Below are 27,539 nucleotides of genomic sequence, written 5' to 3' on the forward strand. Positions count from 1 at the left end.
GGTCCAAGTACCAAAATTTCTCCCTTTTCACCCTTTCACACTCAATATCATACCACTCATTGTTTTGAATGAAATGTCAGTCTGCTTACTCTTCACAATCAAATTACTAACAGAGGCACAATCTTGAAATATTCCAGTTTCCGCTGCAACAGCAATATTAACATCTTGTTAAATGTCCTGCATACATGTACATTCTCAAATAGCATATGTATTAAGGGCATCGGCAACATGGTTAACAAACTCATCTGCCACTACTTCTTTAACTCACTCACTCACCCGCTCATTTTATCGTATAAAACATTATGCCGCCATAATATAGGCGAAAGTCTGCTGATGCATACTGACTGATGATGACCCTAATTCCAAAAAGACAAGGTGTCAGTTTCACAAACGGCTAATGATGGAAATGTGTACAGCAGTTTTTGACCAAACCGTTGAGCCGAGCCACTGGTTATTGAGGCATACAATGTCATGCAACTCTGCGTTTTATGTTTATCAGAGTATTCTGCGTTTTATGTTTATTAGAGTATTCCAACGATGTAAAATGGCTATCTCATGGGGTAACTTATTCAGTCAGCTTGTTCATGTGGGAGGTAAACGGAATGTTAATATGTCGATGAAATAACGGTACACATACACACATGTCGTATAAAATGCAATTGTCATGCAAACAATTTATGTAAAATGGCTTGTGCAGTCAGCCTGTGGCTGTGGGAGGCAAACGTGATGGTAAATTATGGATGGCATGACTCTACACATACATAAAGTGCATTGTCAAGCATACAATGGGTTCAATAGAGTTAATTTCAATGTATATCTTTATAAAAGGGACGATAATAGCAACTCCTGTAAATAGATTACAACACCCGATGGGAAAATAAACACTGGAATGGTTCCAGCTTGAAAAGCGGTGATATGTAGAGAGCAACGGGCTGTCGGTGAGCATCCCTGAACCAAGGCTCCTTTGTCTTAACTGTGTGATTGTAAATTAACAAAAAAGACAAATCCCTTGCCATATTCATAACAACTCTCTGCAAAAAGCAGAATTCACTGTACAAAAAGGTCAGCGTAACCTGCCCCATCGGGGCAACAAACACATGCAAAGGCAAGCAAAATTGTTACCTGGAAAATCACGGGAACATATAGTACAAGTAAAATAGGGAATTGCATCGGACATACTCTTTGTCACGGGTGCGTCAAATTTAGAAATGTCCTCCACGTGCCAGGTGATGAAAAGTTGTTCAATGTTACATGTCATGACTTCAGTTGTGTGCATGGTGCACGTGGTCTTTCTCTCGCACGCTTTTATCTAATTCCTTTTATACTGCAACAGACTGTAATGTTTCACAATAAAGTATACCGAGGTTTTCGTTTTGTCGAATAAGAATTTAATTAGAATAAATCTTCAGCATCCCATGCTTGCCGTAAAAGGCGACTAACAGGACTGGGTGGTCAGGTTCGCTGACTTGGTTGATACATGTCATCGTATCCCAATTACGTAGATCGATGCCCGTGATATCAGACACTGGATTGTCTGGTCCAGACTCGATTGTTTACAGACCGCTGTCATATAGCTGGAATAGTGCTGAGTGCGACCTAAAAAACAACAACAACAACATACAACTTGCCATTAACACATTAAGGGTTAAAGAATTGACTTGAATTGCGAAGTAACTGAAGCAGAATGTATAAGGCATTGGTGTGTGTTAACGGGGTTAAAGAAGCAGAGTTAAAGAAAACGAAAGTCTACACGTGTTTGACTAATACAGTCAATTTACATTTGTCTGGTAGATAATTAAAAAATCTAGATTATGTAGTATATCTTTCCAATAAGTACAAAATGCTTACGCAAGAGCCCACTCGAATATCCGCCGGAAAAGATTCCAGAAAATGTTCATTTCATGAATGCAAACATTTTCGCAAAATTCACACTTTATAAGGAAGGAATTTCGGAAATCACTTAGCCCAAAGATATAATTAAGATTGTATACAATGTTAAAGAAAATGTAACCATAATAAAACATTTCTCTAATATAAAAAACATGAAACTTTGTAAGTTTTTCATATTTGCGAATTTGCCTAGTTCAATCAATTTCTAACGTACAGTGAAATTCATGGAGTGTTATGACGTCACAAAACACGGTAAAAATATATTGACGTCATAGGTTAAAGAACGACGCGATGTTCCTCGTCATTTGTCCAAGTTCTACGAGACCTGTCGTAAAATAGGAATTATTTAAATTTCTTGTACATATATCCTTTTTTCTATATTTGAACACCGTTTTCGGCTGCATGCCATTATATTGACTCTTGATGTATAGGCAAAGCTAAACCAGTTGACATGACTTGGCTTTTGGTTGTGTGTAAACTACTTCTTATCAGATCCGGATGAGAATAGGTCTTCAGCAACCCATGCTTGTCGTAAAAGGCGACTTGGTTGATGAATGTCATTGTATCCCAATTGCGTGCGTCGATGCTCATGGTGTAAATCACTGGATTGTCTGGTCCAGACTAGATTATTTACTGACCGCCGTCATTTGGCTGGAATATTGCTGAGTGCGGCGTTAAACAAACAAACGTCTTACCAGTGTATGTTTAGCATTGTAAGGGTTAGTAGATGGAGTCCGGCTTAATGATGTAGAGCAGTATAGTTAAGGGTTGCAAAACAACTATTAACCTGGGTGCGGCGTTAAACAACAAACCAACAATTAGTTATCTCTTGAGGGACAATGTCTTTCGTCAATCCATATGTATGCTAACAATTCATGTTCAGCCACCCTCCCCTATGAGAACATCGAATGGTTAATTCCTTACCACTGTCAATCAGACATGTTGCCATAGAATCTAACGTCCCGTCTGAATGTACTTCTTTGTATTTCATCGCTTTGCCTCGTGTACGTATCGACAGCTGTATGTGCTCGACCCGTGTTCCGCTGTCTGAAGCTGAAAGGTTATCTCTGTGGGATTCCGCCTTTCTGGGCATTCATTTATGGACATTCGCCAGGGGAGAACGATTCGACTGATTATATCTGGGGAAATAACATACAAATCGATGAGCTGATCTGATAGTTTCTCTATAATCCCGCACAAGTGGTCATTACAAAAAGTGTATGGGGAAGAAAGCAGTCTGTTTTCAATCATGACCATAAGTGAAATGCTACTGATTTTGATGATAACTTGTTCTGATTTTGGTCCAGTGAAAAGTTCTGCCATTTTTTGTAGCGTATGTGAGGTAAAGCCATTGCCAGATTTCCAGAACAAGAGAGTTAGTGAGGGTGTTCTGTGGACAAAGACTGATATGACTAGTCGTGCCGAATGTGCAGCGCGGTGCTCCCTCTTCAGAGTGATAAAGTCCTTTGGATACAAGGAGGCCAGTGAAGAATGTGTGGCACATACTGTGCCTCTCACAACACCAGCAGCAATGACATATGCCAGTGAATCAGGATTCAACATGTATTCAACTTGTGCACCAGGTAACGGTATATTTCCTGAATGAAACTTGACGAAATATGGACACTACGGCTAGCCTGATAACAATTCATTTAGAAATAATAATTAAAATATCAACCGTAATATTTACTGTTTTAATAGTAAGGAAACCCTAATGAGTGCTGAGTGTGTGAATTAAGTTTATCGCCGCTTTGAACAGTATTACAGTTAAATATCAAGGCGATTCAGCATATGTGGGAGGAAAGCCCGAAGTGATGCAGGTCTCAGACGTTTACCACTTTGGTGAATCACAAGAGATCTGTACGGTCTTAAACAAATCAAAAATGATAATCGGGGAGAACCGTGATTCAAACCCACGATCATAGGTTTCTGGCGCGCCCAAGGGGCGCAACTCTGCACAGTAAATTGTGGCGCCTCAGACGACTGGGACACCTTTACCCTAAAATTTGGTTGACAATAAACATATGAGGTTTTTGAAAGGCATTCAGAAATGATACACATAAGGAAGAGAATATATTGATGGCAACTTTGTGGTAATTATGAGGAATACATATTTCGGAATATATGCTTGCTCTTTCATCAGGTGATTGAATGCCATGAGGCAGAGAGCATTAATATGTATATGTACATGTAAGGACAACAAAATTAATAAGAAAACAAAAGGTGGAAAATAAAAAAAGGTAGAAACTAACAAGGGAAGCTAACAGATGATTGGCGCTGATAGTATATTAGCAATAGACAATGAAAGCAAACACTTTACAGTAATTAGCGCTGAAGGTATGGAAGCCAGTACTTAAGACTCTCAAGAACTCCGACCCCAGGCCCAAACCAGCTCCATCGCCCATCAGAATCACCATACCCTACCAAGGCCCTGTCACTCATCAGGTTTCCCGCCTCATCAAGAACAAAGCCAACATAGATGTCACCTTCTCTAGCGGCAAGTCCATCAACACCCATCCACAAAGCCAATGGCAGAGGTACAAGCAGCGCAAGTCCCAACCCCCGAGGATGTATATACCAGATACCCTGCAACTGTGGCCACCAGTAGATTGTTGAAACCCTTAGACCCCGCAACACCAGACTCAAAGAAAATTGGACTGTTAAGAAACTTGACCTGAAATCCGCTATTTCCGAACACATCCTGAAGAACCAAAACCATAACATCATGTTGGAAGCCACCAAAGTCCTGTCTACCAACAACAACAACTAGCGACAAAAAGGAAACTACAAGAAGCCATTGACATCAGGAGACACCAGCCAGCCATGAATCATGACCAGGGAACCTATCTGCTTAGTACTTGGGACTTATTGCTTTGATCTTTGTCGGGGCTAATTACCTAGCTGGCTTCTATTTACCCTTTGCTATGTCCATTCTTTCACCTATCTGTGATAATAACCCCGGCCTCCCGTTTGCCCAGTGTCCATTACCTTTTACTTATCTATGATAACTTAAGTACTGGCCTCAATACAATATTATTTAAACGATGTAATGTAACGCGCATTTCTTCCATGACAGCATTAACATAATGCAGTTCATTCTAAAATTGTCTTCAGTTGACGGCGGTGTCAGCGCCTGGGCCCAGTGGACTGGACCAGCTTGCCCTCAGACCTGTGGGCCCTCACACACCATCATGAAAACCCGGATACGAACCTGCACAAACCCGGTTCCGGATAAAGGAGGAGCTAACTGCACAGAGAGTCTCTCGGAAACTGGCGACGTCAGCTGTGGTCTGCCCGAATGTCCAAGTCAGTAAAAAACTGTCATAATTATCTTGTAGGATTTGCATCTAGACATTAAGACAATAAGCAACAATACGATCACCCACATGATCAGTAAAGCCACACACTGGGATAATTTATTTGGATTTAAGATGCTCCAGGTGAGTATAAGATACTCAAGACTTGTTCTGCCGCGTAATTCGCATTCGTAATGGTGAGTTCGTGAGGGAGGAAGCGGGGATGATCGCTGTTTTAACGTTATTCCTGTTACACTTAAACGAGGGAGGAAAGCCCAAAGTGAAGCAGGTTTCAGATATTTACCATTTTGATGAAACCTATGAGCATGGGTATGGTACTGACAAACCTAGAAACAGACTAATTGTGTTTGTTTGTTGTTTATCGCCGCACTCAACAATAATACCACTGTAAGGGCGATTCTGGGATAAGAACCCACGATAATAGGTTTCTGGGTGGCCTAAGGGACGCACATTTAAGTCGTCCGTCTTCGTGAAATGTTTCACATTTTCGACTTCATCTCCGAAATAGCTTGATGGATGCAGCTGAGGTTTTTTGTGGATATTTTCTTAGTATACTCGGATTCAGATTTATTCAAGGCACCTTTTTTTTTTTACAGGGCCAGTTCCAAAGCATCTTTATCGTAAATCAAACATGTCTGACCATGCTCTAACATTCTCTCAAAATGCATTTTTTTGCACTGAAGACATCATCCCCTCACAAACCACTGAGCAAATGAAAGTTGGTATGGGTTCAATTAGTAGTTGAGCGTAACACGTTTTTCTAATTCATTATCTATTTTTGAACCTTGTTTTGACAATGATCCTTAAATCTCTCATAATGCATTTTTGGCTGTGTGAACAAAACTGCCAGACTAGCGAGGCTGAACATCGGAACGTAAAGTAATAGAATAGGTGAAAAGGCGACTATGTTTGTCGTCTAACGGGACCGGGTGGTCAGGCTCGCTGACTTGGTTGATGCGTGTAAACGATCCCAACTGCGTGGATCAATGCTCATGATGTCAATGACTGGATTGTCTGCTTGACTCGATTATTTACAGATCGCCCTTGTACAGATGGAATATTGCTAAATGTTGAGTAAAACAACAAACAAAGAAAAGTGTTTTTCACAAATATGTATGGTGCCTGAAATGCCCCAATATATAGGGCAGATGCCAATTTCTGGTGTTCCTGTGCGTGATATTGATGGAATATTGCTAAACACTTATGTATAGCCCTGCTCACCCACTTTATCATGGCTAAGGATTAATGTGTTCTGGTTCCTAATTAATCTTGGCTCACTGTGGCAATTGCGGAGCAAACTATTAATTTCACGCATTGTAATACCCAAGGAAGCATAAAGTGTGAAGCTTGTTCGGGTGCACTGTATTGACAAAGAATTGACGCCTAATGAAGCATTGCAGTCACTTGTGGAACAAGAAATGCAATCATGTCCTAACTAAAATGTTCTGTCTCAGTTACTCTCAAAAGTAGTGTCGACACCTGATCAGTATGCCTGAGTCAGCTTTTACTGACAAAGGAACCGTGATCACTTGTGTGTGTAAGCCTTGGACGGTTGCCGTCTTTGTGAGTCCCCCGAACATGGCATGGTTCGTCAAACAAGGGGGTCATTCAAGGTGAATCTGAAGCCCTTGTCACATTTGGAATTTTGCATTCTTAATTTCGGCAGTTTTAATCTAAGTCTTTAGATTTGGATGTTCAATCTTCAACTATTTAATTATTCATTTTGGAGACTTAAGTATCGTAAAAAAAGATATAAATGAATATGCATCCTGGAGGATAGCTGAAAACAAAATAACTATTACCATAATGGTGAATGAGAGTATGAGTTAACGGTGCAGTGGTATAGATGATGAGGATCCAGACTCACCACCACCTGAACCATCCCCGGACCCTATGAATGCTTCTTTGGGGGTCTTATGCTAATGCGAATTATATGATTACCCATGGATCGTCATGGTTTTTGAGCTAAATTGTAATGTCGATATTCTCTGTTATTTTGAGTGATACACACACCATTATTACGGACAAAATGATATTCAACATTTTTACTAAGTTCTTCGTTCATTTTACTTGGCGACCAGACTGTATACTCTTTTTCACAATTGGACTGAAACGATTGATAACGGGATTTGGGCAGCTTGACATCCCTGATAAGATATACACCTTGTGGTAATTCTTGCCATTTGATAATTTTGTACCGGAGCATAAATGATTTGATAGCTTTTTCAAGTTCTACTTTTGTTGGCTTGTAATCGTCCATTGTTGTATATTTATGTGAACATTTGTCTAAATGGTTGTATTAAAGAAAAATAAATATTAATTGATAATGGATAAAATTTACAATAGCCCGCGAGGATATTGGCAAGGTATAGGGGCAATACAAAAACTAGCTGCAGCGGCTTAGGTATTTAAAGATGTTGCCAAGGATTGGTTAAAGAAACAAACGATATGGCAAATAAACTTACCATCCCCGCGTTATATACCAGGAAAAGGTTTGATATTTTTACAACAAAAGAAGTTCCTCAGTCTGACCTCTTGTTTCTTCCTCATGATGAGGTAAGACGCAAAACATATTAATACGCTTTAACCGCAGTTGATGTAGCTGGCTAACATATATAAACGCGGATCATTTGTGGCCTAGGTTATTTCAAGTAGATCCTGGTTACGAGTTTATGGGATCAGTAACTAAACTATTAACTAAGCACGATGTTGCAATCAGGCATGGTGAAAAGTGAGTGAGTGAAAATTTAACGTCACATCGGCATTATTTCAGCCAAATAGCGACGCATGTTGAAAAAGAGGCCCATCTTGGCCAAGCTATCGTTGAAAGATTTAACCGGACATTAGCAAAACGTTTGTTTGGATTAAGATCAACGGAATGGGTGACACGATTATCAGCTGTTGTATCAGCGCTTAACAAGCATGAAATACTCACATCCCCCGTCAATATGACATGTCCGGTTGTGTGCAATGCATTAGCTCCTGTGAACTATGTTCACTGGGCCTTTTTGTAAATGGCCTAATTTGCAGCACTAAAAACAGTTTTAAATGGTGTCGTGTCCCATCTGCAGTTTATGATATAATATGTAACTGTATTTGGAATGAGTAAGGATGAGACAAATGGACAAACAACTTCTTTATTACAATCAGGATCGATGATTTCGGTGTAGTTTCTAAATGTTATCAAGCAAGTGAAGTACAGAGTATGGTTGACAAGAATATATACAGGATAGGAGGCAGTGTTAATACAGTTGAGTAGGTTCAAGATCAGTTACACTGTTGTATTTGTAATGAGTTGTGTTTCTGCATGAAGTTAGCCAATGAATGCAACAACCGTGTCCATGACACCTTTGGAGGAACATACACACAAGCAATGCAGAACTTACCAACAAGAATGGAAATGTATTCAATACCGAGAAATGACATTATGTGCCAAGTTTGGTGAAGAAATATGGATAGGGATTTTTAAGATCTGCTCCGGAAACGAGGACTACCGCCATTTTTAGTCTAAGTCAAGGTCGTTGCTATGGAAATTCAAATGAAAATTTCTTTAAGAAAACCAAATTATCAATAGGCACCAGTTCACCACTAGACCTATCTATGTGCCAGGTCTGGTGAAGAAATATGGTACAGTTTTCAAGATCTGCTCCGGAAACGAGGACTACCGCCATTTTCAGACTAAATCAAAGTCGTTCCTTTGGAAACTCAAAAAATATTTTTTTTAAATCCCAAACTAAGAAAAGCACCAGTCCACGAGCAGACCTATCTATAGACCCGTGAAGATCCGGGGTAGAATAGGTCTTCAGCAACCCATGCTTGCCGGAAAAGGCGACTATACTTGTCGTAAAAGGCGACTAACGGGATCGGGTGGTCAGGCTCGCTGACCTGGTTGATGCATGTCATCGATCCCAATTGCGTGGATCGATGCTCATGATATTAATCACTGGATTTTCTGGTCTAGACTCGATTATTTACAGACCGCCGTCATATAGCTGGAATATTGCTGAGTGCGGCGTTAAACAACCAACCAACATTATCAAATATCTTACTTCTATTAAATGCTGTAAAAGGCGACTATGCTTGTCATAAGAGGCGACTACCGGGATCGGGTGGTCAGGTATGCTGACTTGGGATGCATGTCATAATAAATCTTTGGTTTAAAGAATATACTTGAGACAAACCTAATTCTACATGCCTTAATGCTCTGTATTGTCTGTTAATTCTGAAAATAATTAAATGTGATATTGAGTTTCTATCTAAAACTATTAATATGAAATTAATTTTGAGATTATTTCAACCTATCTAAAATACAAAATATATTTTAAGATGCATAAATGTACATCATTGTTGAAAAAAATAATGTTGTTTTAGAAAAAAATACCTAATAAGGTTGATTTGTGCCCACCATCTTAATCTTCCTCATTTTGTCTGCTCCCTATTATAAATCAAAATAGTTAAGAAAAAATATAAATACATATATTACTTTCTGGAGTTTCTTTAGATTTAGGTATGACTTAATACATTCGTGTTTAAACGGGGTAATGTTGTATTTTCATAATGAGTTTCTTAATTGTCCTGAGATAGTATGTTTAAATAATTGAAGTCTTCATGTTTAAAAATACCAAATAATTATAGGCCAAAATACATTAATTATATTGATTTGGATAAACTCCACCTGTTGAAAGGGGAAACAACTGCTGTGGTTGCAAAACATCTTGGTAGTGAGATGTTCGGTCCGTCCGGCAGAGATTGATCGTTTCCTGCATTAAAATTGAGTGTTGCTTTAGATGCAAATTATCTGAGTGTATATTTTCCTAAAATGTGAAATTTAAGTCTCGATTATTTTAATATAACTATGAAATATGTTTTTGGTCGATCGGCTCTAGATCAACACTTCGTTATAACGTGACATTTCTTATGTGGTTGATGGTTGTTTTTAAAAAAAACAAAACCAAACAATATGGTTTGTTTTACTATTTCATCGGTATTTTTAAAATGAATCAATTAACTGTTTCATTAGCTTTGTTATTAGCCTCGAAAACGCCCAGTAAAGAATGTACCGGAGTTGCTCACCTGGTCCCGTAATATCGATGCCGTAACCCGCTTCGGTTACCGTCTTCTCATTCTGCAACTGAATCTGGTACATTGGGAAGCCGACATTTTCTGATACATCTCCACAAATCACACCCCTTCTTCCCCCACAAATTTTCTCTCGGTCACCATCTTTCGGCAATGGAAACATTGTCACTACGGTAATCTTTTGCCAGCTGCGGATTTCCTGTACTAGACGACCTCGGGTATCCCCGATCCGAAAATAGTGCCGTCAATTATTTTTGGCCAGCCAATCAAAACGCGATGACACAAGTCTTCACTCTCAGCCAGCCAATCAGATTGGGTGAAAAAATGAAGAAAAACATAAACCACTGCTGGCGATTGAAGATCAAGGCCTGTTATGGGAGAATACACATTAAACCACCATCAGTCTTTGAGTTAGCCTGTATGATGAGATGAGAATCATGTCCTCTAAGATTATGAAATACAACGGGGATTGGTATTGTTTGAGAATTTAATTCAAGTTTCAAGTTACATTCGTTATGCACGGCTCCTATGTGATTACCTGTGACGTGACAATGATCTCGCACAGAATCCCCATTCAGGGGTTTATTACACACATCACAACTCGTTGACTTTTTGTAGGCCCTCCAATCATCGTGTGTAATAGACACGGTTTCTTACACGATAAATGATCCCTGATTATTTTCTCTTCATTTTGTAAAGATTCTATGAATTTCCCCGCTGCAGCATGACCTCTGTATATCACGGGTGCATTTGTTTTCCCGTCATACCTTACAACTATATATCCAAACCCACAAGGAGTATGTTCTTGAATTTGGATGTAAAAGGACATTTAGTACTGTGTTCATCATTTTCTATCCGTTTTATAAGTGCTTCGAAGTCAGTGTAAATTATGTATGGTACTGGCATTTGATTACAATAATGATCAAATTTTAAAATGTTTTTCCTCTTTCTGCATATCGATCCTGATAGCAGTCTGGCCAACACCTCTGCGGTCTTCTTTATGCGCGTCTAAAAGATCTTGTCTGCTGTATCCATGCAGACATCTTTCACAGAAATATTTCTTTTCTTTATGGTTCGCATAATAGCTTGGTAAAACTCCTTATCCATGTATAATGATATTTCCCATCTTTTTCAACCAGAAATAAATTTATTCTGGGAATGATTTCTGGGAAAGAGCTTAGCTTGTGTTCAACAGTATCTTTTGAATGCCCAAAAACATTATAGCTAAATTATTTTGCTTTTCCACCTTATTAATTTCAGAGATTGGTGTAAGTGTATCTATACCCTCAAAGTTGAGTTCCTCGTATTTTGGGGTAGGCTGTAGGCCTATCTGAATTTTTCTTTGCGGGAAACAAGGCAGATTTGTATGCACATCTGAAGCAGTTTTCATCAATATTTTTACGTTAATTATGTTGTTTTTTCTTCGTATAATATGAGGAAAAAAATCTATATAATATCCATCTCTCAAAGGCATATAATTTGCTATATCAAAATATAAAGTTTCAAGTCTGTCCATACCCCAACCCGAACTTCTGTTAGTCCAGCGCTCTTAACTTTCTTGTATCTGCTGAATTGATGCATCTAATTATGAACTTATAGAACTAGATTCGCTTATAACTGAAATATTCCCCAGAAATAAGGTTCAGTATATTCAACGCTATCATCTGTGTTATTTTTACTTAAAGACATTTTAACTGTTAGATGATTTAAATAGTATATCATCTAACTCCTCATTATTTTTGCTCGATAAGATGGGTTTAACATCATTTACATTAACATGTTGGAATTAATATTCATCTTCCAGCCTCTTAGATATTTACCAATGGCATGATCTCTGGGTACAAATCTTAGCTCTAGGTTGATTATTATCACCAACTTGTTGATTTTCATTCAGTAAAGCAATCAATTCAGCTTCTCTCATTCGAGAACAACCTCTCAACCCACGGTTTCTCACTTGAGCTTTGAGGTTTCTAACAGTAGGTTGTTGTTTTTATATTCCAAACCTAGTAAGGTAATCAATTCAATATTCGAGAATAGCCACTTAGACCACGTTGTTTTACCAAAGCGTTCAGCTCTCTGACATAAGTCATTGTTCTGTAAATATCTATTTATCGCATTGAGGTAATCCTTCTTCCTTGCTTAAATAACCTGGTTTCTTATTGAGTCCGCACCTTGTGTTTTGCATAAACAATAATAACCTTTAACCCCAATCCTGCATACAGAACATGTATAGTTGATGTGACGTTTTCTTATTGCAACGCCTATTACAGATAAGATGTTTTCCAAGCAACACAAATTTACACTGGTTTAACGTCAAGACTATTATTACACTTCTAGTGTCATATGTATAACTGCGTGACGTATACAGCAGACGCTGCCCAGCCCAGCCCAATGAATGTCATCTCGCGGCCTTTCCGACCCTCTGACGGTGTATAAAACCGAGAGAGTGTCTTTCCGTAAACAAAGTAGTATTCATGCATGGTAGTTTCAACATCCTTAACTGTTTATTATCCCCCCGGCATATAATGCGGGGGGATATAGCGATCAGCAAGTCTGTCTGTCCGTCCGTCTGTCCGTCCGTAATCATTTCCTTTTCCGGGGCAGAATTCCAAAACCATTCAGTGTATTTGATCGAGACTTGGCAAAGCTATCAGGCACATACTGAAGTGGTGCCTTTTGATATTTTGGGATTTTTCTAATGTTTATTTTTTTTAATTATTATGGAATGGAGTTGGACATAGACTCAATTGGGGATGGGGTTCGTTTCCGGGGCAGAATTCGAAAACCATTCAGTGGGTAAACAATGTATGCTTCTTAAAGAACATTCAACTGTTGACTCATTACATACAGAATTGCACATTTACTAGTGGTTGCTTTACAGACAGCTGCCGGGGGGATATGTCATCTTTCTGATGACTCTTGTTTGAATTATTTGGCCTATGAAGCTCTTCAATTATAAAAAAGAAGCCTCTGCATTCTTTTCCTAGCCCTTTGTGACTGACCCGTTTCGAGTTGTTTGAGTCATCATCTGTGGTTCGCATGTCAAGCCATAGCGCATATTTCGAGGTTAGGAATTCAGCCAGCCATACATCTGTTAACATGTGCGTTAACGGGATTCCATATGCATTGTTTAGCATCGTGCTGACAACATCCACTCAGAAAAACAACAAAATTACGCAATTATTCAACATTACGAAATACCAAGCCTGTCCCAAAATGAGCGTCTGTGAGCCATTGGTATGCTTGAAGCAGGATCGAGTCAACGTGATGTTGCAAGACAATTTAACGTCCACAGAAACACCATTTGGTCGTTTATGGCAAAGTTGGCAACAGACGAATGCAGTCAGAGACCATCCTCAGAGTGGTAGGCCACGCGTAACCAATAATAGACAAGTAACTAGATTCGAACAACACACCTAAGAAATCGATTCCAGCCAGCTACAGTGACTGCAAGAAGCATCCCTGGCCTTCGATGAATATCTTCACAAACTGTACGTCGTCGCCTCAGATGTGCAGGGATTGTCGCCAGAAGACCCACCAGCCGTTCCATTTTGACAGGAAACCACCGTCAAGCACGTGTGGTGCAGACAGCGTCTACGCTGGACGGCCATGCAGTGGGGACAAGTTCTATTCACTGACGAGTTGTCACCTCAGCCACAGCGATGGACGGATTCGAGTGTACCGACGTCGAGGTGAACATTACATCAATCATTTTGTCGTTGAAGAAGATCGGTTAGGGGGCGGCAGCGTTATGGTATGGGGTGAGATTACAGCAAGACAGAGGACCCAAATGATAGTGGTAGAGGGAAATCTCAATGGACAGCGCTACCGCGACGAGATCATCGGCCCTGTTGTTTTACCGTTTTTGCGTTGTCATGGCCCAGGCATTACCTTTCAACATGACAACGCCCGGCCTCATATTGCTCGACTTGTTCAGGATTCTCTTCAACACAACAACGTGATTGTCTTTCCCTGCCAGATCGCTCCCCAGATCTCTCACCACTCGGGCACATGTGGGATGAGATGGATTGGCGCCTTCACTTTGATAATGTGAATCCCTTGCGATTGCAAAGTCCACACAGTCAAGCAATATATGCTTGACGGTGAAGCTTTCATCATATGGGTTACACTTAAGGAGGTTCGTCCTCATCTGTCTTAAAGAGATATTCGTGTGTAAACCGACTGTGGCGAATACAATGCGTAATACGACCTTGTCATGTCTTGACTGACAACCAAAGTAGATATGACCGATTGTTGGTTTTAATTCGTGAAGTTTATTGTTTCCTACCTGGGTGTCCCACCTCTTTTTCATGAGATCCCGAGTATAATTCTTGATGGTTGGTTTGAAATCGCTTTACGGGATCAGTAGTGGAGATAACGGTTTGTCAAGAGCTGCTTTAGCTGCAGCATCGGCTTTTGAGTTAAATGTTATGCTTACATGACTTGGTAACCAGCAAAAGATGATGTCACACTGGCCAATAGAAAGATCATTGAACAGTTCTAAAATGTCTAGGATTATAGGATGATTTGAGGAGACACTTTTAAGTGCCTGAAGGCATGACAATGAATTGGAGAAGATGATGAAATTTTAGATTGTTTTTGTTGTTGAATACAGCTGTTAGGATAGCTTTGGCCTCAGCAGTAAAGATAGAAGTAGAATCTAGATGACTGTGGCTTGACTATTCCTGTTTCGCCTGTGTTGGGTTGCGTTATTAATAGTGTTAAGATCTGAACTGAAACCTTATGTTTGTTTACCGGTAGCAACCACAATTTTATTATTATAACCTACCACTTGGCAAATCTTAAGTTGCATGTTACTCATTGACATGTACAGGCATATTCCAAATACTACTTTAGAACCAGCAATCTGTAGTACATCTTGATATCGACTGATAGCCAAAGGTGAGGTGAGGTGAGGTGAAATTGGGTTTAACGTCGCGTCCAAGATTATTGCACTTATATAGCGACGTGCATGCACGTGTATGTGTGTGTGTGGCTGCTTGTACTAGTCCGGACTGATGCCGATTTATAGTGCTAGCTCACTGAGATACCATGCCGCAGTTTAACATGAATACCTCACTCAGACACAGTATACTGACTCCGAGCCGACCAGTCCTTGTTTTAGCCCCTTAATGCCGAGCGCCAGACAGGGTAACAACAAGTACAATCTTTTAACGTCTTTTTGTATGACGCGGCCCGGGATCGAACCCTGGACCTTCCGCTCTCCGGGCGGACGCTCTACCACAAGACCACGGAGGCGGTGATAGCCAAAGGTAGGTCAATGGGTGATGAAATAGCAGCCTCTACATTCGCAGTAAACTACTTTTGTGCATCAAATGATGTTGGAGCGTGTTTGTGATTGAGCTCCAACGAGAGCCCATATATAAATTCTGATTGAATCATTAATTCTTTCAACGCTGGGGTGAGTAAAACCTTTTGATTTATAGAAAACTATTTCTTTCCAAGCATTTTCGGCATCTTGTGGTTGCTCAAACCTTTGGGACAGTGAAAGCAACACCACCCTTAAAGTTCATACGATCGTCTCTCCACTCGTTACCCGAGAAGGCAAATTAAATCATCACTGACTTCTTTAACAGAGTGTACGCCACTGTATGGAGTACCTGGACCATGGTTAACTCCATGAACACGCCAACCTTTATATAAAGAAATAGCAAATTCCCCACAAATACGTTCATATACCCCGCCGATTGTACGGATTATTTGACGCATTCCATGATTGAACCTGTGGTAATGGTGCACTTTGTTCTGTAAGGATACGCCCCATCTGAAATGTGAAAGAAAAAAAAAGACTCACTTAGTTTGTCACGATAGTCACTGATAGATACCCCACAGCCTGTTGTGGCACACCATATAGCGAAATTTAGCTTATTTTACCAGAACTGTATATACTGTTTTAACGTTTGTTGCTGTGACCTTTTAGTTCTAAAGATATCAAGGAACTGAGTTTGAAACCGAGCACCAGATGTATCGACTAAAATCGTTGGGTGTGTAAGGTCGGTTGCTTTTTTACTACTCTCGGTATTAGCACCTACTATACTGACGTTATAACATAGTATCTTTATATATTTTTTAACGGAAGAGCTCCCTGTTTGTCTTCTTCTACTTACCAGTACTAGACAAATGCGACATTTCTGATTAGATTATGAAATATCAAAGCATTATTCAATCAGTTATCAGCCTTCAAGTACAAGAAAGCAACTCAATATCTGTCATCTGTCATAATGGTGTCACTCTTAAGGCCATTACAGATAAAATGAGTTAACAGAGTTGTCCTGCATTGGGCTTGTGTTTTTCCATAATGGAAACCATGCTTAATTTATTAAGCCAGGAGTGCTCACCACTTATGCTTAGCGTAGCGTGATGACTTCAACATATGAATGGCGAATGCAGATATAATCAGTGAGTTCAGGTGATTTAGTAAAGTCAGAATTATTCATGATAGAAGGTTCTGGAACATTCACAAAAAAAACAGCAATTGAGCTGCTTCTGCTACAGCTCTTAACAACATCACATTATATGACCATGAAATTCCCTCGTGTGTTTCCATAAAGTACATAACACCTTCACGGAAGAATACCATAAAGTATATTCCCTCAGTAACTGATGGATGAACACTGCTGGCATTAACAATTGATAGATATTGAAATTGGCCTGCCTTTCCCTTTGAGATCTTCCCCTGTGACAATGCCACAGCATACCGTTCATTTACGATTCGGGTTATTTGTGTTGTTTTCAACATGGTTGGGTTTTTTCACGTATTTTGTGGAAAACTAGAGCTTGCAAGAATGTGTTTATCCATTTTCACAGCCTGACTACTATTGGGAAGCATCTATAAGTTAGGGGCAGTTCCATGTCGATATATGCTTTAACTAACTGGGGGTCACATAAAATTATAGGGGCGGCCGGGTAGCCTAGAGGTTAAAGTGTTCGCTCGTCACGCCGAAGACCTGGGTTCGATTCCCGTCATGAATACAATGTGTGAAGCCCGTTTCTGGTGTCCCCCGCCGTGATACTCACTCACTCACATAAAATTAGCCTGTTAACTTTCGTTGTGTCGGGTCCATTTGAAAGTGAGGTTTTACAATCTACATACTTTCGTCTAAAGACGACGTAACGTAACTACGGTAAAACCCACAATTCATCAAATTTCACACTGTAAAAAATCAATCATTACCCTAACCGACTATGTCAATGCTGTGAAACCAAAAACATTATTTGAAAGTTTGTTTCACGATTTCCACGGTGAACATGTATCCCAATTTGCCCATAAATGATTGGTTGGTTGGTTTGTTGTTTAACGCCGCCTCAGCAATATTCCAGCTATATGACGGCGGTCTAAACAATCGAGTCTGGACCAGACAATCCAGTGATTAATATCATGAGCATCGATCCACGCAACTTGTTGGTTGGTTGGTTGGTTTGTTAACGCCGCTCTTAGCAATATTCCAGCTATATGACGGCGGTCTAAACAATCGAGGCTGGACCAGACAATCCATTGATTAATATCATGAGCATCGATCCACGCATTCGAGCCTGACCACCCGATCCCGTTTATCGCCTTTTACGACAAGCATAGTCGCCTTTTACAGCACGCATGGGTTGCTGACGACCTATTAAAATACGGAACTTCACGGGGCCCTTAAATGAGTTAAACCTATGAATTTATCGTTTAAATATCATGTCGGAAAATACATACAAATGTATTATTTTTTTGTGATAAATAAATATAATATCCCTGAAGTATTTGGTTCATTTTCAACATACACATATGAAATTTCAGGTGTAACGTTAACAATGAATTAGTCGTTACATTCCAAAATGAACTTTGTGTCATTGTCGTAAATATAAATGGTGACAAAACCCTTTCCATATTTAATAGAAACCTCCATCGTACAATTTTGACTATATCATGAGCATTATGCGTTTATGAATAACAATCAAATTGAGATGATACCATGTGTTCGCGACAAGGTGAGCATTTCCTGCCCCACCGGTTCAAAGAAATGCAAAGGCAAGTCAATTGTTCACCTGAAAAAAACCACACGGAAACTAATGGTTCAAGTCATAATAGTGAATTGCATCGGACATCATTGGGAACTTCTGAGCAAGAGTCGCCCTTTGAAATCTTTGAAGAAAGAGCATGCTCGATTGTATCTCAAAAGTTGTTAAATGTAAACATCAAAGGCTGGATCTGCTCGACATGAAGGGTAAGGTGACTACAGGAAAGTTAAAGCCATCCCTCTTGTTATACAGTCTTGTGGAGAGTGTGTTGTCACTCTGAATCTTTATGCATAGATCTAAATATGAAAGAGATGAGGCGGTCTAACTGGTCTACTTTTTTCTAGTTCAGGTGGGTAAATCAGTGGAAGCTATTTGATCGTTATTGAACGATATCAGATGGACCTGAAGCTTAAGTTAAACTTCTTGACTAAATTAAACCATAAATTATTACTATTAAGGAGTCAACACAAACCAGACACTAAAAATACACGTAAAGCAAAAAATTTCATAAAGGCGACACGATTATTTCTCAGACCGCCGAGCAATATTCCCGCTATAATCGAGTCTGAACCAGACAATCCAGTGATTAATATCATTCATCAACCAAGTCGGCGAGCCTGACCACCCGATCCCATTAGTCGCCTCTTACGACATGCATAGTCGCCTTTTAACAGCAAGCATGGGTTTGCTGAAGACCTATTCAACCCCGGATCAGTTTTGAAGTTAAGAAATGACAATTCATACATAATGAATTTAAAAACAAAGTGGTACTACAAGTCGGTCATGATGTCGTATTAGCAAAATCGACGTTGCACTGTTATATCGCAAATGGTAGAGTGATGTTTATGAATACTAACATGTAATTGCGAATAATATCTTTACTCACATGTGAAATATTATTATAACAGTTTCATTTTCGTTAGGTTGTAATTTCATTTAAGCTCAAGCTAAATGGATCACATGTCGGGAGGGGAAATAACTCTGCTATTTTTTTACTTTTGTGTTTGTGCTTTTATTTGAGGCTTAAGTTCCAAGTAACAAGCAGATACGATTGTTCTTTAATTATTTTACCAAGGAATTTATGACCACAGTGATGTGAAAACAGTGTCTTCTGTCTGCAAGAAAATACACTGCCTTGTGAATACCAATCACATTTTATGGAGATACTGCAATTTGCCTGGTAAACTCAAAGTAGAATTAGCATTTAGTAACTCTATCATTTAGAACATAAATGTTCAATGAAGGTGCCCAAAGATACACACCCGATGACATTGATAATCTGTTCGAATCATGCCTCACGAAAGCTGGACATCTCCATTAGTTGAGCATTAATTGATGTCGTATTAGCAAATTAGTCTTCCTACAACCGCAACAAAACTTGCAACTGGTGTTGCTAGAAAAGTGTATGGGTGAAGCGTCAGATGAATTAATATGGCTGTCAGTATTGCCTAAACTAGAGACACTTAATACTGTATTTACTCACATGACGTGTGATGTTTTGTGTGAAATTGCCAGGAAGTGTGCTCTTTCAGATGGGTGTAAGTTTACATGTTAAGAACTCTTGCAAGAATGGTGGCATTCTGGTAAAGACAAGTTCAGAGTGCGTTTTCGTTCTTCCTTGGCAGATCATAATTACATTGAAGAGTGCTGTTTTCACACATGGAGTCATTTGGTGTGCATTCAGCTGAGTTCCCTGGTCGACTCTATAATCAGTACTTGTAGTAGAGCATATGAGTGCTTCCCATATTGCCGACAATCTGAACAGTTACGGGGATATTTCTGTAAGTAGCTGTGATATTGCCTTTGCTCTTGAGGACTACTTTAATGAGGATGACGACATCCTGGATTGAGGGGATGAAGGTCAGGATGATACATCTGACAGTTCGGAAGAAGATGGGGATACAGATGATAATACTGAGGATAATACTGAAAAGGAAATTGTCAATGTAAGCAGTTTTCTGAAGAGAGTCTGGTAACAATAGGTTGGCCAGTTTTGAGAAAGCTTATTACAATGAGGATCATGTCAATGTCCTCAATGATACTATGGTAATTTTGATTCATTGGTTTACACAAGTCCCCAAAGACATGTCGCTCAAAGAAGAAAATCAAAGACAGACAGAAGACAAGCAGTGTTCGCGTTAACGCAGAAACCTGCGTTTTTTCACGCATTGAAATGATATAAACACGCAAAAAATATTTTGCGTGCAAAATTGTGATAATACTTAATTTTGTATTAATACCATCAAATAAAAAAAACCTATTCAAAGCTGATAGCCTGCTTACGATGTTCAGACGAAATATATCAAAACCTGGAAATTCCCATTGCTAAAAATAGAATATGGCCAGATGGCGCTTTGAATCGCGTCCTTGTAACGGGAGCGTTGATTGGTTAACGAATAGTTTGAACGTTTGAACAAATGACACACACGTAAACAGATTCACGATGTCAAAACAGTCCTCTTTGTTACGGTTTGTGTCGCCTAGCACTCTCGTACCGAAGCAGATCTGAGTGAAGACACCGATTTTGATATTAGTGAGTCTACAAATTGTTCCGAAATAAAAAAGCTCGCAAATCACCTGACTATTTACACAAATAGGAAAGTGAATTTCTGTGGCTGAGACAAACATCGTCAAACGATGGCATAGTTATGTTTTGTAGGGCATGTGAAAAGGCTGGTATACGTATGTCAAACACTTTCACATGAGGGTGTAAGACATACCAGCGAAATGCTCTTGTCAGACACAGTGTTTTGGCTGATCAGAGACTTGCAAGTAGTTCACAAACATTATCACAAACATAACAAAAACATGTTGAAAAACAGGCTGAACAAGATTTGTCCTCCAAGATGGTTAATGTGAGTGATAACTTTACACAACTCTTGGACATGGATAAATTCCGGGGTAGAATTGGTAAATTCCGGGGTAGAATTGGTCTTCAGCAACCCATGCTTGCCGTAAAAGGCGACTATGCTTGTCGTAAAAGGCGACTAACGGGATCGGTTGGTCAGGCTCGCTGACTTGGTTGATACATGTCATCGATCCCAATTGCGAGGATCGATGCTCATGATGTCAGTCACTGGATTGTCTGGTCCAGACTCTATTATTTACAGACCGTCATATAGCTGGAATATTGCTGAGTGGGGCGTTAAACAACAAACAAACGAACAAACCATGACACTCGTGATCGTCCTTCATGTCAACCATAACAAAACCTTTATACATGATTTCCAGTTGACGGAGGTGTCAGCGCTTGGGGTGCGTGGGGCACGTTGGTATGTTCACAGACTTGCGGCACCACAGCTACAGGAACCAGGACACGAACCCGAACCTGCACCAATCCTGCTCCAGCTTACGGAGGAGCGGACTGTTCGGAGACTCTCTCCAGCACCACAAGTGAAAACTGTGGTTTCTCTTCGTGCCAAGGTAATGTTGTCATTGCAATTACTAATAAGAAAAGATTATCGAAACTACAGAATAACGGACAAGAACCCCGATCTGCGGACATTTCCAAATAATTCGATTATCATTAACATGTCTTTTGATATCTATGTTTTTTCAGTTGACGGAGGTGTCAGCGCTTGGGGGGCGTGGGGCACTTTGTTATGTTCACAGACTTGCGGCACCACAGCAACAGGAACCAGGACACGAACCCGAACCTGCACCAATCCTGCTCCAGCTTACGGAGGAGCGGACTGTTCGGAGACTCTCTCCAGTACCACAAGTGAAAACTGTGGTTTCTCTTCGTGCCCAGGTAAGGTTGTCATTGCAATTACTAATAAGAAAAGATTATCGAAACTACAGAATAACGGACAAGAACCCGGATCAGCGGACATTTCCAAATAAATCGATTATTATTAACAGGTCTTTCGATATATTTTTCAGTTGACGGAGGCGTCAGCGCTTGGGGTGCGTGGGGCACATTGGTATGTTCACTGACTTGCGGCACCACAGCAACAGGAACCAGGACACGAACCCGAACCTGCAACAACCCTGCTCCAGCTTACGGGGGCGCGGACTGTTCGGAGACGCTCTCCAGCACGACCAGTGAGAACTGTGGTTTCTCTTCGTGCCCAGGTATGTTTCTTTGTTTGTTACTTAACATCGGATTCAGCAATCATGGTCTCTATACAAGCACAAGCTTCCTTGTGAGTGACTGTAGTGGGTTGGAGGGGCTGCTCGTCTTGGTCATGTACAATAAACGAGCTCGTCTCAAACGTAACTCAATGTCTCTTGGTTAATTGACTTCTCACGAATCAAAGGCTTACCACCAGCGGAAGTGTATTGCCCGGGTAAGTGAGACAAATTTGTGTGCATTTCAGTGTTTTGTGTATGAAAATGACTATCCGGAACCGGACACTGAATTTTCGTATATACGGGTAAATTTATATAGTAATTATTTCGGTTTGAATGAAAATCGTCTGGCAACCGAGGTTTCCGGATATCTGAAGTCCGTATCAACGGGGCATGACTGTATTCAGTTTTCTGTAAATAATTGATTGATATCATGATTGTGTTTGTCTGTTTGTTGTGAAACGCCGCACTCAGCAATATTCCAGCTATATGACGGCGGTCTGTAAAATGATCGAGTCTGGACCAGACAATCCAGTGATTGACATCATGAGCATCGATCCAGGCAATTGGGATACCATGACATGTATCAACCAAGTCAGCGAGCTTGACTACCCGATCCCGTTTTTCGCCTTTTACCGCAATTTTGGGTTGCTGAAGACCTATTCTACCCAGGAATCTTCACGGGTACATGATTCACGCAATTGGGATATCTGTCCGTATCTGCTCGAGCATGTTTCGAAGTTCCTGGAGTGTCTGTGGAACACGTGGTTGACGTCGAAGGCGCCGATCCATCTCATCCCACATGTGCTCGATTGGTGAGAGATCAGGGGAGCGAGCCGGCCAGGGGATGACATTCATGTAGTTTTGTCGAAGAGAATCCTGAACAAGTCGGGCAATATGAGGCTGGGCGTTGTCATGTTGAAAGGTAATGCCTCGGCCATGACGACGCCAAACCGGTTGAACAACAGGGCAGATGATCTCGTCGCGGTAGCGCTGTCCATTGAGATTTCCCGCTACCAATTTCAAACGGGTCCTCTGTCTTGCTGTAATCCCACCACATACCATAACGCTGCCGCCCCCTAACCAATCTTCTTCCATGACACAATGATTGACGTAACGCTCACCTCGACGTCGGTACGCTCGAATCCGTCCATCGCTGTGGCTGAGGTGAAAACTCGTGAGTGAATAGAACTTGTCCCCCACTGCATGGCCGTCCAGCGTAGACGCTGTCTGCACCACTTTAGACGTGCTTGACGGTGGTTCATGTCACAATGGAACACCTGGCGGGTCTTCTGGCGACAATCCCTGCACATCTGAGGCGAGGACGTACGGTTTGTGAAGATATTCATCGAAGGCCAGGAATGCTTCTTGCAGTCACTGTTGCTGGCTGGAATCGATTTCTTAGGTGTGTTGTTCGAATCCAGTTGTCTTGTGGTTTATTGGTTACACGTGGCCTGCCCGTAAAGATTCCGGGGAAGAATAGGTCTTCATGCAGCAACCCACGCTTGCCGTTAAAGGTGACTATGCATGTCGTAAAAGGCGACTAACGGGATCGGGTGGTCAGGCTCGCTGACTTGGTTGATGCATGTCATCGATCTCAATTGCGTGGATCGATGCTCATGATATCAATCACTGGATTGTCTGGTCCAGACTCGATTATTTCGGACCGCCATCATATAGCTGGAATATTGCTGAGTGCGGCGTTAACCAACCAACCTTCATTCGTCTGTTGCCAACGTTGCCATAAAAACCAAATGGTGTTTCTCTGGACGTTAAATTGTCTTGCAACATCACGTTGACTCGATCCTGCTTCATACAAATGGCTCGCAGACGCTCATTTTGGGACGGGCGTGGCATTTCGTGTAAAGTTGAATAATTGCGTAATTTTGTTGTTTTTCTGAGTGGTCAGCACGATGCTAAACAATGCATATGGAATCCCGTTAACGCACATGTTTTTGTACCCATTCTCGGGTAGTGAAATGCATGGGGCTTGCATAAAAGTAATATTTTCCATGGAATGCATCCTTTTCTGTAGCAGTTTCGTTTTTGTGACTTGATTCCATACATGTGTACTACATTATTGAAAGCCAAACTTTACTTGTTTGAAAAATACACTAAAATATTGGTGTCACAGGAACTTTTGTTGTTGGGTATATTTACATAAATGTTATGCTTGATTTTAAAAGGTCCTATTGTAAAAGCCACTAAAATACATTTCAGTGAACGGCGGTATCAGCAGCTGGGGCTCATGGAGTGGATCATGCTCACAAACCTGTGGCCCAACTCTGACAGTGACCAAAACCCGGACTCGAACCTGTACGAACCCCACTCCGTCTAATGGTGGATCTGACTGCACCGAAAGTCGCACACAAACATCTAACGTCAACTGTGGTCTGCCCTCTTGCACCTGTAGGTACACAACCTGTACTCGTTAGTTCCAACATTTTTTTTTGAAGTATAACTACATTTAAATGAAACATCAAAGCAGGATCCATGTGTTTTGGTGAAGCTTTCCAATAAACGTTGATTTCCCGACAGTTTAGAAACTAAAAATACAACATCAGACATAAGGGACCGAATATTTAACTTTCTGTTGGGTGGATGGTTGATGTGTTATTATTACGGGCATAATTAATACCTTTCGGTCAACCTCTCTAAAAGTACTTCTCATTCCCAAAATGGGGAAGTCAAAACAAATTTTGTACCCATCTCATTTTTCAGACATCCGTAAAGATTCCGGGGTAGAATAGGTCTTCAGCAACCCATGCTTGCCGGAAAAATCGACTATGCTTATCGCAAAAGGCGACTAACGGGATCGGGTGGTCAGGCTCGCTGACTTGGTTGATGATGCCATCGATCCCAATAACGTGGATCGATGCTCATGATGTCAATCACTGGATTGTCTGGTTCAGACTCGATTATTTACAGACCGCCGTCATATTCCTGTAATATTGCCGAGTGCGGCGTTAAACAACAAACCTACCAACCAAAAACATCGTGCATGTTCTTTCAACAAAATGTTTGCAGCTCTTTGACGGCGGTCTGTAAATAACCGAGTCTTGACCAGACAATCCTGTGTTTGATATCATGAGTATCGATTCACACACTGGCATACGATGACATGCATCAACCAAATCAGCGTGCCTGACCACCCGATCCCGTTAGTCGCCTCTTACGACAATCATAGGCGCCTTTAACTGCAAACAAATTATTTATTTCATTATACCTGGGGTAATCTGTTTTTACACACTAAAAAACCCAGGTTGCTCCAAAATATCAAATGGTATGTCTTCAACAAGTCAAATCAAACAAATGATCCATGATCAAGCTCACATTAATAATCTCTTTTATATATTATCTCAAATAAATAATATCTGTTCAAATATAAAGTCTTTGCTTTTCTGGTATATTGATTATCGTATTTTCAGCACCTCCACCACATTTTGGAACTTGCAGCTCCACTTGTTCTGGGACGAACGTGGTCTGCAACAACGGTTATTGTGTGTGTAGCATAATGTACGTCAAGCTTGGCAGCAGTTGTGTCCAGGGTAAGTATTCATTGCAAATAAGGGCCAAGAAATGTGACTGATAAGAACCTAAGTGAGCAACTCAGTGGGGATTTCAAAACAAAGCAGATCCAAGCCCATTGTGTGAAGAATCCACTAATTTAGGATAGAGTGTGTGTACAGTTGCAATGTGTGAACTTTGATAGTAGTTTAGTGTTTAACGCCGCACTCAGTAATATTGCAGCTATAAAACGGCGGTCTGTAAATAATCGAGTCTGGACTAGACAATCCAGTGATTGACACCGTGAGCAACTGGGAGACGATGACATGCATCAACAAAGTCACCGAGCCTGATCACCCGATCCCGTTAGTCGCCTCCTACACGACAAGCCGAGTCGTCTTTCACGGCAAGAATGGGTTGCTGAGGACCTATTCCAGCCCGGATCTTCACGGGTCGCAGTATATGAACTGATTCAAACTGATTGTAATTGCTCCCAAAAGGTGCTGTTTTGCCTGGCTCAGATACATTCAAACTTGTAATATTTGTTGAAAAGAGCAGATATTCACGCTGATTGAGCACGATGACGAACATCAAGCAAGTCCAACAGTAAGAGCCCCTTGATCCTAATGTGACGGCTGTGCTCTAATTACAATGACCTCTTTAATAACAACTTTATTCATGCCTCACTCACATGAAATGATTTTCTTCACATTTCAGATTGCGGCGGATCTGGATATGGATCAGGCTTCACCATCTTTCACGACAAAGTCCTGAATGGTTACAACGACAGGACCGTCGACTCCATTCAAACAATTGACGCGTGTATCAGTCTGTGCCAGGCGGAATCGGGTTTCACTTGTATTACCGCGGACTATCAGCATCAGTCAAAGACTTGCTACTTGAGCAAAACAGCTTGGTATGATGCATCAGCGAGCTCGGCTGTCAGTAGCACCACGTATCACCAGGTAATTCGTAATTGTGCTTAAAAGTCGGAAAGGAGAGGTCACTTGTAGCATGTCAAGTACTTTTGTGTATCAAGAGAACAATTACGGCGATGCCAGAAAAATATTGCTTTTGCAAGTTCGTGACTTTGAGGTTAGGCAGATTTCAGGTAGATCAAGTAAGATGCCCTTACACAGCTCTACATTATCAGAAGCTAACGGGATCAGGTGGTCAGGCTCGTCTCGCTGACTTGGTTTGTGCATGTCATCGTATCCGAATCGTGTGGATCGATGCTCATGATGATATCAATCACTGGATTGTCTGGTCCTGACTCGATTAATTACAGACCATCGTCATAAAGCTGGAATATTGCGGAGTGCGGCGAAAAACAACAACAAAAACACCGACTATATTTTTTTAACTCACTCACCCAATTATTGCATGCATAGTGTTAAAACCGGCGCACAACTTCACTCACCGTAAAAGGCGACTAACCGGGGTCGGGTGGTAAGGCTCGCTGACTTGGTTGATGCATGTCATCGATCCAAATTGCGTGGATCCAGGCTTATGATATTAATCACTGGATTGTCTGGTCCAGAAACGATTATTTCCAGATCGCCGTCATATAGCTGAGTGCGGCGTTAATCAACAAACCAACCAACCAACCAACCAACATCCACTATAATATTTGCATTTTTATCAGCATTTAAA

The 27,539-nt window shown here is 40.7% G+C and overlaps 1 protein-coding gene across 1 annotated transcript; it reads left to right on the plus strand.

The window, feature by feature from the left end:
- Positions 1-1,521: 1,521 nt before the first annotated feature.
- Positions 1,522-27,420, plus strand: LOC124140571 (coadhesin-like). Its single transcript, XM_046508215.2, has 8 exons — positions 1,522-3,473; positions 5,005-5,196; positions 21,540-21,731; positions 21,868-22,059; positions 22,191-22,382; positions 24,600-24,788; positions 25,808-25,927; positions 26,604-27,420. Exons 1-8 carry the CDS (start codon positions 3,140-3,142, stop codon positions 26,870-26,872), a joined length of 1,680 nt encoding a protein of 559 aa, XP_046364171.2. The 5' UTR covers positions 1,522-3,139; the 3' UTR covers positions 26,873-27,420.
- The last annotated feature ends 119 nt before the right edge of the window (positions 27,421-27,539 follow it).

The sequence above is a fragment of the Haliotis rufescens genome, unplaced genomic scaffold, assembly GCF_023055435.1.
Source record: "Haliotis rufescens isolate VD_foot unplaced genomic scaffold, xgHalRufe1.0.p SCAF_6, whole genome shotgun sequence".
Lineage (NCBI taxonomy): Eukaryota > Metazoa > Mollusca > Gastropoda > Lepetellida > Haliotidae > Haliotis > Haliotis rufescens.